Below are 17,870 nucleotides of genomic sequence, written 5' to 3' on the forward strand. Positions count from 1 at the left end.
CGTTTTGAAAGATGCAATAGCAATCCCCGAATTAATCTTCCACTGTGGGAAGCAAAAAGGTCCTTAAAACATCAATGTAGGCCTGTGGTCTGATAGTGCCACGTAAAACAACAACGGGTGCAAGCCCCTCCATGGGAAACACCACCACACTACAACACCAACGCCCACGAATTTTACTGGGAGATACAAACGCTGGCAGATAACTTTCATGGCACAATCACCATATTCTCACTCTGCCTACGGATCGCTGCATTGTGTACCGCGATTCGTCATTCCACACAAGTTTTCCCACCATTCAATCGTCCAATGTTTACGCTCCTACACCAAGCGAGGTGTCGTTTGGTATTTAACGGCGTGATGTGTGGCCTATGAGCAGCCGCTCGACCATGAAATCCAAATTTTTCTCACTTCCCGCCTAATAGTCATAGAACTTGCAGTTGATCGTGATGCGGTTTGGAATTTGTGCTTGATAGTCAGGATAAATGTCTCCTGTTACACATTACAATGCTCTTCAACTGTCGGCGGTCGCTGTCAATCAAAAGGCGAGGTAGGCCTGTGCGCTTTTGTGCTGTACGTGTCCTTTCACGTTTCCACTTCACTATCATCGGAAACAGTGGACCTAGGGATGTTTAGGAGTGTGGAAATCTCGCGTAGAGATATATGTGACAAGTTACACCCGGTCACGTGGCCACGTTCGAAATCCGTGAGTCACGCTGAGCGCTCCATTCTGCTCTCTCACGATGTCTAATGAATACTGAGATCGCTGATATGATGTACCTCCCAGTAGGTGGCAGAATAATGCACTAAATATGAAAAACGTATGTTTTCGGTGGTGTCCGGACACTTTTGATCACATAGTGTATATGTGCGCCTGTTATCTCTACAGTATTGGGTCACATGTTGATGCTGGTATCTGAAAGAGAGGAGTAATTGTTCGTAACATTGACGATCACTATTAAAGTCTCATGAAATAGTGATAACAGTGATGATACTTAAAAATATCTTAGTTTTACAGGCGAAACACAGTTGAATCAATCCGTTATTACCCCACAGAAAAATTTATCTTAGAATTCAGTGGGGTGATTACTACTAAGTTTGGAACCACTGTTACATATGATGATTTAAACACGTTTACAGAAAATTGGGACGTTGAGGGATTCATATTTTGAAGTAGGAAAATAACAAACAACCTAAAAAACTATAAAACACAAATTTAACCATAAAAGTTTATTTCATATCGCATATTTAATAACAATGTGAACAGGTGTGAGCTAAGAAATTCCGTTGATTGAACAAATAGGATGAAGTTGTCACATGACTCGGACTGGCGTGGCTCTCATATATTGACGCCATGTTGCTTCCAGGTCTCAGCGTGATGCTTCGTGTACTCGCCCGTCGGGTCGAACTTGGCCTTCAGTTTGGCCCATTCTGCAGGGTACTTCTCTGTGATGTGCTTCAGGGCCTTGACAGTCCTCTCCAGGTGGCTAGGCGTGCAGTCCCCGCATCCCGTCGCAAACACTTTCGGCAGCCTGCCTGTAGCAATGTGACAGAAAATCATGTGAAAAAGTTTTATTGCCAACGACACAAGGAGCGCGACAGGGCTGCAAGATTTTGCCACGTCACGTTTAATATTCTTATAGACTTGTACTTACAGTCACCGTCGGATTGTTCATCTTTTCATTGGCTGATACTCGCTAACACCAAGTACTAACAATAGATGTTGTACTGCCTGGCTAGGAGTTACTTAGGACTGAGCAGTGAAAGAAAAAGGCTACGAGGAGCACGAGTTCTCCAGAAGCCGCTGTCAGCTAAAGGCGCATGTAAAGGGTCTTGACATTATTTGCAGGGGTGGGCTTTTATTGCCATGAGAGAGAAAAGGGCATAATGGTGGTGATTTATCATGCACTGTAGTGAAGTCAGCGCGTGTGGGAATTTATTCCTTGTGGGGCGAATAGTACTTCAGAATACCATACCTGGAGACAGAGCGTCGTAGGGAGAAGAAAGCGAGAGGACATGCTTGTATTGCGAAGAAATGCGGGGAATCACAAATGATGGTCATGAGTTCACCTCTGAGGAATCCTCTCATAGTAAGTGCTGGAGCATACTTAACGCTGAAAGGCGAAAAGATGTTTTTGTTTGGCAGAGTTTTAAGGTTTTATGAGTGGAAATGGAACCTTATACAAAATCCGGAGGGGTCGTGATCTTCAGGTGATTGCCTCCAAAATCGTGCCCATGTAGGGGAAGGTAATGTTTTTGTAACGGTCACTGCGATTCGCCACCAGACTGGAAACACAGGCACCTCGGGCCCAGTAGGGACAGAGTGTGGTGTGAACAAGGCCTTCCCTCCAGGGATTGGCAATGGGCACATCCCTGTCGATACTGATCAAAGACGTTTCCCTCTGACACATAAGCAAGAGAGTTTCCTGGATAGAGCCACAGAAGAGAATCTGGCAGTTAGATTTTGAGAACTATTCAGTTCGTGACAAGGAGCAAATGAAGTCGATTGCCAGGTCAGTAAGAATGTTCTTATTGTGTTTATTCGAGTGATGATTGTTTAGCTCTCTGTGGAATCTTACTTCCCTAAACTGCATTTATACTTGAGAACACGTGACGCGAGCTTCTGTTTCTGTCTAGTGAGTAAACAGATATATTGACTTGTGTTCTGAGTTGTACTGAGGTAATTTCAACTCTTGTTGTGGTGGTCTTCAGCTCTCCATGCTACTCTATCCTGCGTAAGCTTCTTCATCTCCCATTACCTACTGCAACCTACATCCTTCTGAATCTGTTTAGTATAGCTACTGTATGGGCGTCGAATTGCAACCAAACCGTGTGCGTCACAGTCGCTGATGCTCCACTGAGCAGATCAGCGGTGCAGTACAACTGCTATCCTTACATCAGTATATGATACGTGCGCTTCAGTCCGACAGACACAGAAACCCTCTCTGTAAGTGTGACGAGTTCCATTTGCTTCCTCATCTAATGTCCGCCTAATAGTTCTCATTTCATAAGATGCGAATTTTCAATCCATCTTTTTCAGAAAAGCACTTATTAAGTGGAAGTATCATTGTCTTTGATTTCTCATCGGTTTCCTTGGTAGCTTACTTGGTTTTCCAAGGTTGTTATTCCTAACCGCTAAACACTGACACTCATTGATATACACTAACTTTATATGACTGCAGTGCAACTAACACACTCCGTTTCCATGGCGTTATTATTTAAATATTACTTCTGCACTGGTAAGCGTTCCTAACAAGCGTGATATAGAACCACAAGTAAGTAAAGGAAAGCGTTCGCATCAAACGTAAAGGTGACATTATAAAGAAAGCAAGACCGAAAAACAGAAAATTTACATACTAAAAGGATAACGACGTTTTCCCCAAAGCTCATGGTATAGGTCAGAATGTTAACACCTATACGGACAATGTAATGCTTATCTATACAAAGTTTTTACTCTGTGTTGTTTATTTGGTTTTCCACTTAATAAACTTAGATATTAATCCAAAATGTATTAAGGTTATACAGTATTCTACCTTCGACTTGCTAGAAATCTAGAGCTATTTTCGCGACTGTTTTGTGCTTTTAGACATAGCGCAAGAGCTGTAATGAACATGATCTTCAGATGAAGATCAATATCTAATTTATAATGAATTCGTATCTATTTCATCTAAGATGAACAGGCCTAGAATAACACAGAAACGTAAAAATGAAAAGAAAACGAGGAAATCATAGTAACGTATCTTCCTTAAAGGGTTCAAGTGCAAGAAGAGGGTATGTAAAAATGTTTTCGCTTCTACGTACAGTATGAGTGGTGGTAGAATGAAAAGAATAAGAAAACTTCTATCCCTTAGAGCATCAACATTAGACAAAAGATGCAAATCGATATCAGGATATGCTACACCAGTCAGAGATGCCTACCTGGTTCAGGTCCCGAGAAGAATGAATCATACGAGTCAGTAACGTTTTGATTTCACATGAAGATCGTCCATAAATACTTTTATTTGAAATTTGAACAACCCCCAGATTGATATCTGTTGGGTTTGTGAATGGTTGAACGTCAAAATTATAGGGCCTCATCTCAACACCGATAGAGATGATGCAGGGGAACTAAGTACCAGGTTAAGGAGGTTTATTTCAAACAGGGAGAAGCTGAAGAATTAACAAAAACTAATAAGGCTGTATCTGGGTTACCGTTGGATTTCGTGCTGAAAGTAATACTCTCTGTAACTCAAATGCAAGAGAACACCTACCTACGCGAATTATCAGTGTATGTTTTTAGCGTCCATTGTCTTAAAACCAACACGGCCAGAACCGACCTTTACCGCAAAGGTACTTTGAGGAAAGGACCTATTGAGGTTTCTCGTTTCTTCTTCATTATGTTGAAGATTAAGTCAGCCACAAAGTAAAACATCTGAATGTCCTTGCAGACGGATCTGGCACAAAAATAACAGACTTATTGGTGTCTTACTTATGTTGGTGGATGTCGGGTGGCTGAAACACTAACAAATTGTTTCCCAATTAGGAGTCACTTATACCTACGAGGTGATAAGAATTTGAGCATGATCAAAAGGAAGATTAAACTCATTCACCATAACTACATTGTTAAAGAATATGGACCGCTTATTCTACAGTATAGATTTCAATGTAAGTTTCCAGTAACAGTGGTTGAGACCAGTGACGTGAAGAACATGTATGAGTGGTGTCCTCAGCACTATCAAAAGTATCGAAAGCTTGTTCTTGCTGAAGATACCAAAGGAACCATTGCGTTACCATGCAAGAAAGACAAATTTTTTGGTCTCACAAGAAAACTAATTTCTATTAATGACAAACGTGACAGGTATAGTGACAGCAATTCCCCTCATTGATGGGTTGGCAGTATCAACGTTCAACATCTCAAAACGAGTTTCAGCTGCCTGTTGTTGTTGTGATCTTCAGTCCTGAGACTGGTTTGATGCAGCTCTCCATGCTACTCTATCCTGTGCAAGCTTCTTCATCTCCCAGTATCTACTGCAACCTACATCCTTCTGAATCTGCTTAGTGTATTCATCTCTTCGTCTCCCTCTACGATTTTTACTCTCCACGCTACCCTCCAATACTAAATTTGTCAAGTTGTGCCACAAACTCCTCCCCAATTCTATTCAATACCTTCTCATTAGTTATGTGATCTACCCATCTAATCTTCAGCGTTCTTCTGTAGCACTGCATTTCGAAAGCTTCTATGCTCTTCCTGTCCAAACTATTTATCGCCACTTCCATACATGGCTACACTCCATACAAATACTTTCAGAAACGACTTCCAGACACTTAAATCTATACTCGATGTTAACCAATTTCTCTTTTTCAGAAACGCTTTCCTTGCCATTGCCAGTATACATTTTATATCTTCTCTACTTCGACCATCATCAGTTATTTTGCTCCCCAAACAGCAAAACTCCTTTACTACTGTGTCTCATTTCCTAATCTAATTCCCTCAGCATCGCCCGACTAATTCGACTACATTCCATTATCCTCGTTTTGCTTTTGTTGATGTTTATCTTATATCCTCGTTTCAAGACACTGTCCATTCCGTTCAACTGCTCTTCCAAGTCTTTTGCTGTCTCTGACAGAATTACAATGTCATCGGCGAACCTCAAAGTTTTTATTTCTTCTCCATGGATTTTAATACCTACTCCAAATTATTCTTTTGTTTCCTTTACTGCTTGCTCAATATACAGATTGAATAATATTGGGGAGGGGCTGCAACCCTGTCTCACTCCCTTACCAACCACTGCATCCCTTTCATGCCCCTCGACTATTATAACTGCCATCTGGTTTCTGTACAAATTGTAAATAGCCTTTCGCTCCCTGTATTTTACCTCTGCCACCTTCAGAATTTGAAAGAGAGTGTTCCAGTCAACATTGTCAAAAGCTTTCTCTAAGTCTACAAATGCTAGAAACGTAGGTTTTCCTTTCCTTAATCTTTCTTCTAAGATAAGTCGTAGTGTCAGTATTGCCTCACGTGTTCCAATATTTCTACGGAATCCAAACTCATCTTCCCCGAGGTCCGCTTCTACCAGTTTTTCCATTCGTCTGTAAAGAATTCGTGTTAGTATTTTGCAGCTGTGACTTATTAAACTGATAGTTCGGTAATTTTCACATCTGTCAACACCTGCTTTCTTTGGGATCGGAAGCTGCCTACCTTGAATTAAGATTCTACAACGAATATGTCTCTTTCAGGCGAGAGTAAAAGGAACGTATTAGGAGATTTCGACCTTACCAGCCTCAAAAAACTAAAGCGAAAAATAGTTGGACTAGAAAAGCATAACTTCGTGTAGATCGTGAATACTTGCATGTTGTACAATTTTTGTCTGTGTATGTATCATACATCTATTGGAACACATATTGTACTCCATTTTTTATTAATATATTAATAAATTGCAGAAACACGCTAGTCATTGAAATTCAATTAATGCAGAAAGCCTCGTGTGCTCACTTTTGTGCAATCACCTTATATCCAATAATTATACATATTAATAATTCCGCCTCTTTAATATGCATGTGTAATAATTTCGGCCAAGAGTAACTTAAAGCGTAGTAGAAAATGTGGAATTTTTCTCAAGAACTTTCATTTCTTAGTCCTTCTGATAAATACGTTTTGCTTCTAATAAAAAATTTATGGAGCTGCATGCAAGGGCTTTCCTACTTTATTAGTTCAATTTCCAAGAATATTTCTGGATAGGACACGAAATGTTCAATATGATGTAGCACCAAAATCTTCAAATGGGTGTAATATTACTTGAGTAGGGTAAGAAAATATGTCTTCGTTGAACCATCTGATTAGGCTGTTGTCGATCTGTTGTTGCTCTTAGGGGAAACCCATCTTCTCCATATTACAATTAGGCACATGACAAGGAATAGAAACGATGTCTCTTGAAGGGATTGTATAAAATCTCCTAGGCAAACAAACAGAGTTGTATTTACTAACATCCTGCACGATCTGATGAGTCTGAAAATGGGAGCGCTGCGCCATATTCCGTGAGAGTATTAATCAATCGAAGAACTGTAGCTACCAGGCTAACAGGAACAGAGCTTTGACGAAGGTGAACAATGGAAGGAAGACACGACAGAGGCACCAGAAAGAGGGAATCTTAGCTGCCGCACTTACTTTTGATCTCCTTTCCCCCTGCGGTGCACTTTCCGTCGCCTGCATCGAGCATGCACTGGGTGTAGGATTCCAGGAGGCGGTCGTTGTTGAGGATCTCGTCCACGTCCAAGTTGTCCAGCTTGTCTTGCGGCACGGCTTGCGCCGAAACAGCAACAGCAGCGACCAGGCAACAGTAGAAGATCAGGTTTCTCGCCATGGCTACCGCTGTGCCCCACCCAGACTGTGGGGTGCGGTGTCTGGTGAGCCCCTCTTACACTGCTGCTCTGGCGTACGAATACAGGTGACGAGATAACAGGGTAATGAGGTGGTGCGCCTTGGGCAAGAACAAGCACTCGCACCTGTGATAGTGCGAAAACTGCGTGAGTTTTTCTCATATCAGACGACCTTGCATAACCCGTTCTCGCCGTATTAACCAACCAGCATACTGCAATTTCGGAGCTAGCAAACTAACCGACGTATGTAATGAGCAATACTTGTAGAATGGTGCGGGTTTTTTAAATAAGGTGCACTCTTTGCAGTTACACTTCATCACACAGAAATGACACCAATAACAGTACTGTTGTCTTCCACAATTACACTAATATTATTTGAAGCTTACCAGGGTTAACGGAAAGCCATAGTTTAATCATGCTTAGTAGATTACATCTCTACTCTGTGGAAGGCAGTGAGATTTCGAGCTTTTCGTTCCACTCGAAAAAGATAAATAAATTTTTCTTTGTTATTAACAGAAAATACACGGAAATAAATTTCTTGGAAATATACATATTAATATTATTAACTGTGTTTAACCGATATGGGAAAACCAAAGACAAGGCCGTATATGAAGATTCTCACGCCATTCATTCTGCTGCAAGTAAATAAATACCAATTTCTATATTTTGCTCAGCATCCCATCATACAAACACAGACTGATGCCAGTGTGAGGATCTTTCTGAACTGCAATAATTCTTGTAATCAAAAGAATTCGTTTTACTGTTTTGCATTATGCGACGACAAATATTTTGCAATTTTGATGTCGATTAATAAAGCAAATAAGTGTGAGCGTAAGTTTACATGAAAAACAAAGTATTTATTTTACGTCTTGCTATTCTGTATTATGAACAACCAACTAAAGAATGTGTGCCGCGACGTTGAGGAACTCCGCTGAGTTTTTTATCTTTCAACATTTTTGTTTATTTCTTATTTTAGTGCCTCTTCTCTCCTCCTCTCCCTATTTATATAATAAGTTACGTTTTCCTATTTTCAATTGAATTTATACGTGTTTTGATTGATTACAAAGACATATCTGAGCTTATTAATGGAATTATCGCTATTTTACTATTATGGCAACAATAATAATTAAGTAATGGCAAAAAAGAATTGTGTATACACAGACTGGAGGAAAATCGTACAGTAGAATACACGCTACATGGTATCTGGCATAGATCTGTCCTTGAATTAACCGAATTGTAGCAGTTCGTTGTGTCACGATGTTGCCAACTGCACATATTAGAGCTGCAGGTGCAGTATGTTGCGACAGAGCAGTACATCGAACACGACTGTCTTACCTCCCCATAGAGCCACGTAGCAATCCATAACCCGATAGGTGTATACAGTAGGCTTCACTATTAAGAAAATCTTTATTCTTGTACAAATTCACTATGCTATCCGAAATGACTAAAGTCATGACTATTTTTAACTAAAGCTTTTAAAAATTTTTGTAATTTTCAAATTGACCACCTGTTAAATAATATCAATGAATGGCTCTTTAATCGTAAAGAAGAAATCAAGGCTAGACATGAAAGAAAGCTTTTGAAGTTTAGTAATAGGACCACAAGAAAAAGTGTTAATACAGCAGACAATAGTGGCAAGCACCTATTTTATGAAAGAGTACTAAATAAAACTAATATCACTTTTACGCAGGCTGAGAATGACTTATTGTGTAAAGGCCTTAAATATAACTTGCCTTCAAAACTCGATAAATATCCAGTTATTTGTAATCTCATTGTAGATCTGAAAACCGGTTTAGAATCTCTGAAATTAGATAAAATGGAGCAAGTTAAATGTGCCTACGAATGTAATAACATAATAGAAAAAGAAATTAAATTATCTCCTAATAGTCAGTCGGGCGAATATAGTATAGTAAAAAGCATTGATCATAAACTTAGGGAACACGACGCCTTAGTCACTAAGAGTGACAAAGGTAACACCGTTGTCGTGGCTTATAAAAATGAATATATAGAGAAAACTGTAAAGTTTTTTGAGGAAAACGACATCACTGAGGTTACCGTAGATCCTACTGCTGAACTGCAAAAAGAAATCCGACGTACTCTAACTAATTCCGTCAGCCTGTTTAATAAGTTTCAAAAGAAAGGGCTTATAAATATGAACCCGAAACCACCCGTGCTCAGAAGCCAGTTTAAACTGCATAAACAAAATCATCCGATCCGCCCTGTAGTGAATGGTATAGGGAGTCCACATCACACTCTTGCTAGGCGCCTCCATTTTAAAATTAAAGATGCTTTCATATTTGAAAATAACTTTTCTATAAAAAATAGTAAGGAATTAATTAACAATATTCAATCTGTAAAATGTACACCTGACACTAGACTGGTGTCCTTCGACATCGTCAGCCTCTATACAAATGTCCCGGTTGATGAAACCATAGACCTTGTAAAAGAAAATCTTTTTAAGCATAAAAAACTAAGTGAAACTCAGATTGCTGAACTTATTGGTTTGCTTAAGGTCATATTAAAATACAATTATTTCACATTTAATGGGAAAATGTATATACAGCCAGATGGTCTAGCAATGGGCAACCCCCTCGCCGGTATTCTAGCAGAGGTTTTCATTAACGCCCTGGAAACAGCATTTTTCAATTCTAGTTCAGAATTACACCAAAAAATCCGCTATTATGCACGTTATGTGGACGACATTTTCATTGCTTTTGATGGCGCTGACCATGAGTTAGAGCAGCTTTTCAACACTTTCAATGGTTTACATGAAAAAATTTCCTTCACAAAAGAACTTCAAAATGATAAACGTGAGCTTAATTTTCTAGATTTAACAATTTCTATACAAGATAATACCTTTCATTTCAATATCTTCCGCAAGGAATCATATTCAGATAATGTCATTCCAGCTGACTCAACTCATCCTAAAGCGCGCAAACTGGCGTTTTTTCATTCCGCCATTCACCGAGTGGTAACCACGCCTTTATCACCTGCGGATCAGCAAAAGGAATTGAATGTCATCAAAACGATTGCTGTTAATAATGGATATAACCAGAATATGATCGATCAATTGCTTAATAAGAAAATTTCCCAAAATTGTTCGACTTTGAGTAATAACCTCCCCACAGATACCATAGAAACTAAAAAATTTATTTCCATCCCTTTCTTGGGTAACATTTCGTATAGGATTAAACGTCTTATAAATAAAAAATATAACTGTAACGTCTCCTTTTCTACAGACAACAGCTTGAAAAGAAATCTTATACATTCAGTAGATATTGCTAACGATTGGTTTTCAAATTCAGGTGTATACAAACTAACCTGTAATAACTGCCCCTCATATTATATTGGTCAAACAGGCAGGGCTGTTAAAACACGATATAAAGAACATCTATTAGGTAAAAAAGGAGCTAATGTTCACAACTCTACTTTTGCTGAACACCTCTTGATACCCGGCCATACGCCTAAACAGTTAGAAGACACGGTTATCCTACACAGACAAGTTAAAGGACGGAGACTAGATCTGTGGGAAGAGTTATTTATTTTTAAACATCTAGCGCTCAAAGACGGTAATATACTCAATGATCAGTTGAACCTTGCCTGTAGACAATTTTTTGAAGGCTTTAAACCCATACTATTTACTTCATAACATTAATGTTGATAACCTCAGTTGTCTATTTCCTCAGGAAACTATAATGCATTTTTGTATCTCTAAGCTCACTACCCTCTATACAATGTGATTTACTTATGATGTATGGCTGCCACTACACTGGCCCTCATGTAATTCTCGCTTATCCTAAAACCTCGGATCCCAGTGAATATATATTAACTAGATTGTGGACCAGATTTCATAATTTATGTCTTAAGACGCCATTACTGTTTATTTAAAGTTTTGACTTATATACGTTTCATGCGCTTCACTAATATGGTAATATAATTTTATTTTGGCTCTATATGCCACTGCATGTAACTCATGGCGTATGCGCCACTTACTTTTTTGAAATATGTTCCTACGTTATTGTTTCTAAGGCTCCCACATTGTCATAATGGTAATGTTAATTGCTTTCCTCTTATTTACTGTCACTCTATCTAAGGACGCAATTAACATTTATATTTTACATGTAGCTTCAGTACCCCAATCGGCACTTAGTACGCGACCTGAGCGCCACCTGCCCTGGTCGCAGTGCTACCACGCAGACCGATTTTACTCAGTTGCTTATGCGCTCTCCAGCTTCCATGTACTGAATTTTATTTATCTGACAAACCCTACTCTTAGGGCAATATCTGATTTTGACTAATGGAGCTATGGAGACGTTTGTAAAAATGGCAACGACGTATTACTCCATGTTAATATAATAGTGTAAGTACAAGAAATTCTTCTCATATTCTGTAACACAAGTTTCTCTTAATATATGTTAAACTCTAATCTTGACTTATGTGTATACCTTTCATATAAACCACGATGTTCATTTCCTCAGGCCGACTTCTGAAGAAGATAGGTTTAAACTTATCGAAACCTAGGTAAAGATTACTTTATCCTTTGCAACGGGTAGGTCTTTATAACGTTATTATTACTATTCACTGCAGAATAGTTAATTGGACATAGGTTCAGTATTATTGTTCAAATATTTCCCTAGCATACATAAAATTATAAATGCAGTTCACTACATTTTTATGAACTGGTCACAGGTTAAATATCTCTCAACTAAATACTATTCTATTTAGAATGAAAGTTAAATGGAATTCACTAACAGGTTACTTCTTACTGTCTTTTGAATAAAGAAATTATGGTTTTCATAAATAGTGGTCTTCCCGTTACTTGTTACCTAGCATTACCACAATAGACAAACTGTGGATCCTGTTATACTATTAATATGTACTTCCAATACACAAAAGAGACCAACACTTAGCAATCATGAACATATAATTTTCTAATGTTGCAGTTTTCCACTTTTACTACAGTGAAACACAATGTTGAAAAAATTGCAAGAAAGTGACTCACCTTTTAGAATTTACTACAGGCAGCAATGTGATCATTTACTAAGCAATACTTCATAAGCTTTAATTTTAAGAACTTTAATTTATAAAATAAACAGCAAATTGTCTTTATTACTATAGTCTTCTACTTCCAAGTAAATGATTAAATAGGTGACTTTGGAACTTCACAAACTACATTTACCGCCTTCCACAACTTCACTAAATCCACAGTAAATCTGAATATTCTCTTCTCATCAAAGATCAAACAACATTGTGCACACTAAATCACCCAATAAGCTGATCTTTCACTGTACATTATTATGGTACTCCTTTACAGTGATTGCCCAATGTGGTGGCAACTGCATGTTGGTAGGTGGATTTGCAGACAGAATTGCTGGACTCTGTCCCTTCTTGGTGGCGATGATGGATACCAATTCCAGAATCGTTCTAGCTATTTATCCGTCCTTCCGAGTGGAAGGAAAGTGGCAGAAAAAGCCTCTCTCAGAATCAGCAGAATATACAACTCTTATATGGCATTGCACAGTTTGGTAGCTCGTCCCCAACTGACTCTTGTTCCACCTTTTCTACCTGGGCCAACCACAATTTGCGAGCGCTACACAGTTCCATTCCGAGGGGAACCACTACACCTTTTGTATACTAAAGAACTAAGAACCGTAAGTGAGGATCAGCAGTTTAGATAACAGCAATCAAACACATTAAATAAAACAGAACATTTGCACATATTGACATTTCTACAAAAAATTATTCACACAGAAATTACAATTTTATATATAGTAAATTTTGTTCCCTCCAAATGGGACAAAGAATTTAAATGACAGATATACTACATTGCATAGAATCAAACCACGACATCAAAGTTTTAACAAAGAAAGGAGTATACAATATTGTGTTATCGATTCAAACACATTTACAGGTACTCAATGATGTAACATTAAATGAAACAAAAGGCAAAATAAATAGTAGGGTATTAGAGCTGTGTTGTTACACCTCCAGCAAAAGATATTAGTAAATTAGCATATAATACAGTTGAGTGCCTGGAGTTGCCCAGGTATGCATTTATTTCAGTCATCTATTAGCCAGTCCCCTCTTCCCTCTGTCTGTCTCCAGCGATCCCTCTATTTGTCCACCTCCTGCACATCCCTCCACTCTCTGTTCATCTCCTCCTGCTGCTCGCTCTCTCCATCTCCTCCTCCCCCTCTCTCTGTCAAACTGCCCTTCTTCCCTCAATATGCCTGGTCTATCTTTCTTTATCGATCTCCTCCTTCTTCCTCCTCTATCTCCTCCAATGTCTGTCCATCTCCTCCTTCCCCCCCCCCCTCTGCCTACCTCCTCCATCCTCTTCTTGTTGATCTCCTCCTCTCTTCTTTCTGTCTCCTCCTTTTCCTTCGCTCAACCCATCTCCTCCTTTTCCTTATCTCTGTCCATTTCTTCCTTCCCTCCCTTTGTTCATCTCTGCCTCCCAAATCTCTCTGCCCATTTCTTTCTTCCCTGTGTCTACCCTCTCCTCCTCTTTTCTCTTTATGTCTGTCTGTTCTGTTCCTCTCGCACTGTCCATTTCTACCCCATACTCCGACCATCCCTTCCTCCTCTTTTCTGTGGCTAACTATTCCTTCCCCTCTCTTTCTGTCCCTCACCCTTCGCTCGCCGCCTTATCACACTCTTCTCAATAAGATTTGGATGGCTCTTAAACCTACAATATTTCTTTCCATATTGTAATTATTATGTGTACGCAGTGTGACTGATATTATTCAATCTGTTTAAGATGTGCTTCTTACTCGTGCCATTTGCCTCCTACCCATATATGAAATACGCTTCACACATATTTAATACGTTTCATGCATATTTACACACATATTACAAATGTTTGTCTAGCGAATTCCTCCCTTGATATTGATTTTCATGCAGATGAACGCAATGACGTATTATATCCAGAACGATATGTTCTACAAAGGAGAATTAGAAGCCAAAATTAAGACCTATTTCTATGCCATTAGTTTTGGCTAAAGTTATTGAAAAGGCTATGTATGTAAGGATAATTGATCGTTTTCTATCAAATTTTCATTTGGCTTTAGAAGTCGTTTAACAATTGAAAACTGTATATTCTCTCTTCTCTGTGAGGTGCTGGGTGGATTAAACGAATTATTTCGAGCGCTAGGCATGTATTTTGTTTTAAATAAGGCGTTTGCTTCTGTTGATCACAAAATATTTCTTCAGAAGCTGGACCATTATGGAATACGGAGGGTAGCTCAGAACTGGTTCACATCTTCTGTAACAACAGACAGCAAAAGGTCTTTATTCACAGTGTTGGGAATGGCTGCGATGTGGGGTCTCAGTCGGGTACATCGAGTACAGTCGAATGAGCGGTGCCCCAGGGATCAGTGTTGGGGCCACAGCTGTTCCTTAGTTATATAAAAGATATGCCTTCTACTATTATGGGTAACTCTACAATATTTCTGTTTGCTTATAACACTAGCTTGGTAATAAAGGATGTTGTGTGCAACATTGGCCCTGTTTCAATTAGTGCAGTTCACGTTCATGGTTAGTAGAAAATAATCTAACGCCATATCACAGTGACACTCAGTGTTTACAGTTTCTAACATACAATTCAACAAAACCTGACGTTTTAATTTTACAGTATGGGCAAATGATTAGTGAAACTGGACAGCTCAAATTCCTAGGTGTTCAGATAGATTGTTAACTGTCGTGGAAATCCCTCATTTAGGATCTTGTTAAAAGACTTAATGGTGCCATTTTTACTATTCGAACGGTATCTGAAGTGAGTGATCGTTTGACACGAAAATTAGTCTACTTTGCTTACTTTCACTCGCTTATGTTGCATGTTATTATATTTTGGGGTAATTCTTTCAATTATAAATTTATATTTTTGGTTCAAAAACGGCCAGTTTTGGGCAACATGTGGTGTAATTTCGCCAACCTAATGTCGATCCCTGTCCAATAGTCGGCGTGTTTTGATACACTCCTCTCAATATATGTATTCTTTACTGTCGTTTCTTGTTAACAATACTAGCTTATTTCCAAGAATAAGCAGCTTTCATTTAGTTAATACATGGCAGAAACGCAATCTGTATTTGTGTCGCACTTCCTTAACTCTTGCACAGAAAAGTGTGCAGTATGCTACCGCATTAATTTTCAATAAGCTACCACAAGAAGTCAAAAATATTAGCAGTAATCCAAGCGCTTTCAAACTGAAACCGACGAGTTTCCTTACAGGTAACGCTTTCTATTCTCTTGAGGAGCTCCATGAATAATTAAACTGATTCTTATGTTATATTGTTGACTGCGTTTACGTAAAATTTTTGCTTGACTTTTTTTCGGTTCACAAACATTTTATTTTACCTGTTATTACTTTTATGTTACAATTTCACGTACTGACACGTTTCACTATTTTGGGGATTTGCTCGTCAAATTAGTCCTACGGAAGTAGACGTGTACATACAGTAAATAAATCAATAAGTAAATAATTTTTCATGTACATCGAGGGACATACATGGCTACTGTCTGCGATTTCTCTTCTAAATAGTGTCATAGTATACAAATAATATATTTAAACGTTATGCGTGATACAGCAGGTTCTCGCGGCTGTTGGTGTTTATGAATTATGTGTCGTACAATGACATATTTCTGTAGGTGCACTGAGCGACATATGTAGATATTGTCTGGGAAATGCGTTGCCACTATTGTTAGTGACAAAGAAGTACTGAATTAAAACGTTATGTATGATGTAGTCGTATTTTTCTCGCATCTAAGTATCTGACATCCTATCTCCTGAACTGTTAGTTTTATAATAATATATTGTCGCAGGTGCAGTCAGCGGTGGTTTGGATACTGTCTGCGAAATGTATTGCGAATACGGTTAGTAGCAACAAAGTAATAAATTTAAAAGTCTTGCATGCTGTAGTAGTTTTTCATGCATCAGAGTTGTTATGACGTCTTATCTAGTCAATTAAGCATGGTACAATGATAATGTTTTCTGGTACATTCAGTAGGTGTATGTTAATACTGTCTGCAAAATATGTCACGAATGTAGTTAGTAGCAAAAAAGTAATAAATGAAATTGACCAGCTTCGCGTGGCAGCTTCATTCCATGAACTGGGAAAATGTGGTAAGCATTCAATTTTCCCCCTTTTATAATTTTGTGGAGCTCGCCAGTGAGCAACAGTTTTGCAAACCTTTGAATTTATGTATAGACATTCTTGCAAAGCTCTCAGTGCTGTCACTGTCAGATACTGAATGACTGAAGTAAAAGGAGCCTCTCGGAGTGGGCTACACTGCATTTTCACCCCCAGGCCCACCACACTGATAGGGGGCTGCTTCTTGCACCTAAGTAATTCTTTCCAGATTGCAAATGATAAGTGTACCAGGACTGGTTTAGGATTATATTTGGAATATCTATACACGCATATGCATTCACGTACAGTTCTATAATTTGATGGGTTTGATTATGTTCCGGAATGGTATCAAAGCAAGTTACCGCTCTGTCTTTGCTGTGGTACTCATATTTCATTTTATTTTATTTATTTCCAATTTGTGTGCCTGAAAACAGTCTGAGGAAAACAGTGGGACTACTTGTTGAATAATCCACGTTATCATTATTTTGTATGGTTCCCATACCTTTGAGCAATATTCTAGTGTAATGTGGTAAGTAGGAGCCTTTTGTAAGCACTTACTTTTGCAATTTCGTAGTTTCCTACCAGTGAATGCAAGTCTGTCACGTGATTCACCTGCAACTGAGTGTACGTGATCATTCTATTACATTTTCACCTCAGACGTTGCACCGCATTGTTGGGATAACTGTATTCACTTGTGACTCGTGATACACCCTTCCACGTTGTGTTTAGTAACTGTACGGTAGTTCTTATCGATCTGTCAATCTCCGTACCACTCTTATGTCTTATTAATAATTGACTGGATGTTTCTGCGACTTCCTACTACTGGGCATGCTTTTTCGTTCTATGGAATTTACGGTTTGTCATGGTTAACCAACGGGCTACCTCAGTCACAAATTCTGTGCAAAATCTAACACGCATTGCGTCGAAGGCTACTCCCACTGGAAGTCGTTGAATCTGTGCAGCAAGGATAGTACGTAAGTACTCACCTTGTGGTTAAAAAACCCACAAGTTTCCCTTAGAATTTATGTACGAGATTACGGTAGTTCGAAAATCCGTTTTCTCCTCACGACCATTACTTGGACAGTAAAAGAATCATGTACTTCAACTGAAAAACTGAACCATTATTTCTCAACTCAAGCTTTAGTTTTTGACCCACATTTGTATAATGATGACACTATAACGACACACGTTCCAGTCTAACTCAGGCGCGTACAAGCGTTAGCTGGGCTGATACTTGTACATGCCTTAGTTAGATTCGAATGTGTCGTTATAACTACGTTCAGTCTACGTGACTACTTATACTGCACTGGCGAATGCTGCACTATCAGTTGGAATCCATATCTACAATGAAATAAAAAGGACAGATAGTATTTCGACGGATGCAGTCCT

The 17,870-nt window shown here is 38.8% G+C and overlaps 1 protein-coding gene across 1 annotated transcript; it reads right to left on the reverse strand.

Annotated features, from left to right (window-relative positions):
• Positions 1-1,212: 1,212 nt before the first annotated feature.
• LOC124616160 (ejaculatory bulb-specific protein 3-like) lies at positions 1,213-7,421 on the reverse strand. The gene is made up of 2 exons (XM_047144440.1): positions 7,142-7,421; positions 1,213-1,533 (listed from the first exon to the last, which is right to left on the reverse strand). The coding sequence occupies exons 1-2, from the start codon at positions 7,335-7,337 to the stop codon at positions 1,337-1,339; spliced, it is 393 nt and encodes a 130-aa protein (XP_047000396.1). The 5' UTR covers positions 7,338-7,421; the 3' UTR covers positions 1,213-1,336.
• Positions 7,422-17,870: the final 10,449 nt, after the last annotated feature.

The sequence above is a fragment of the Schistocerca americana genome, chromosome 5, assembly GCF_021461395.2.
Source record: "Schistocerca americana isolate TAMUIC-IGC-003095 chromosome 5, iqSchAmer2.1, whole genome shotgun sequence".
Lineage (NCBI taxonomy): Eukaryota > Metazoa > Arthropoda > Insecta > Orthoptera > Acrididae > Schistocerca > Schistocerca americana.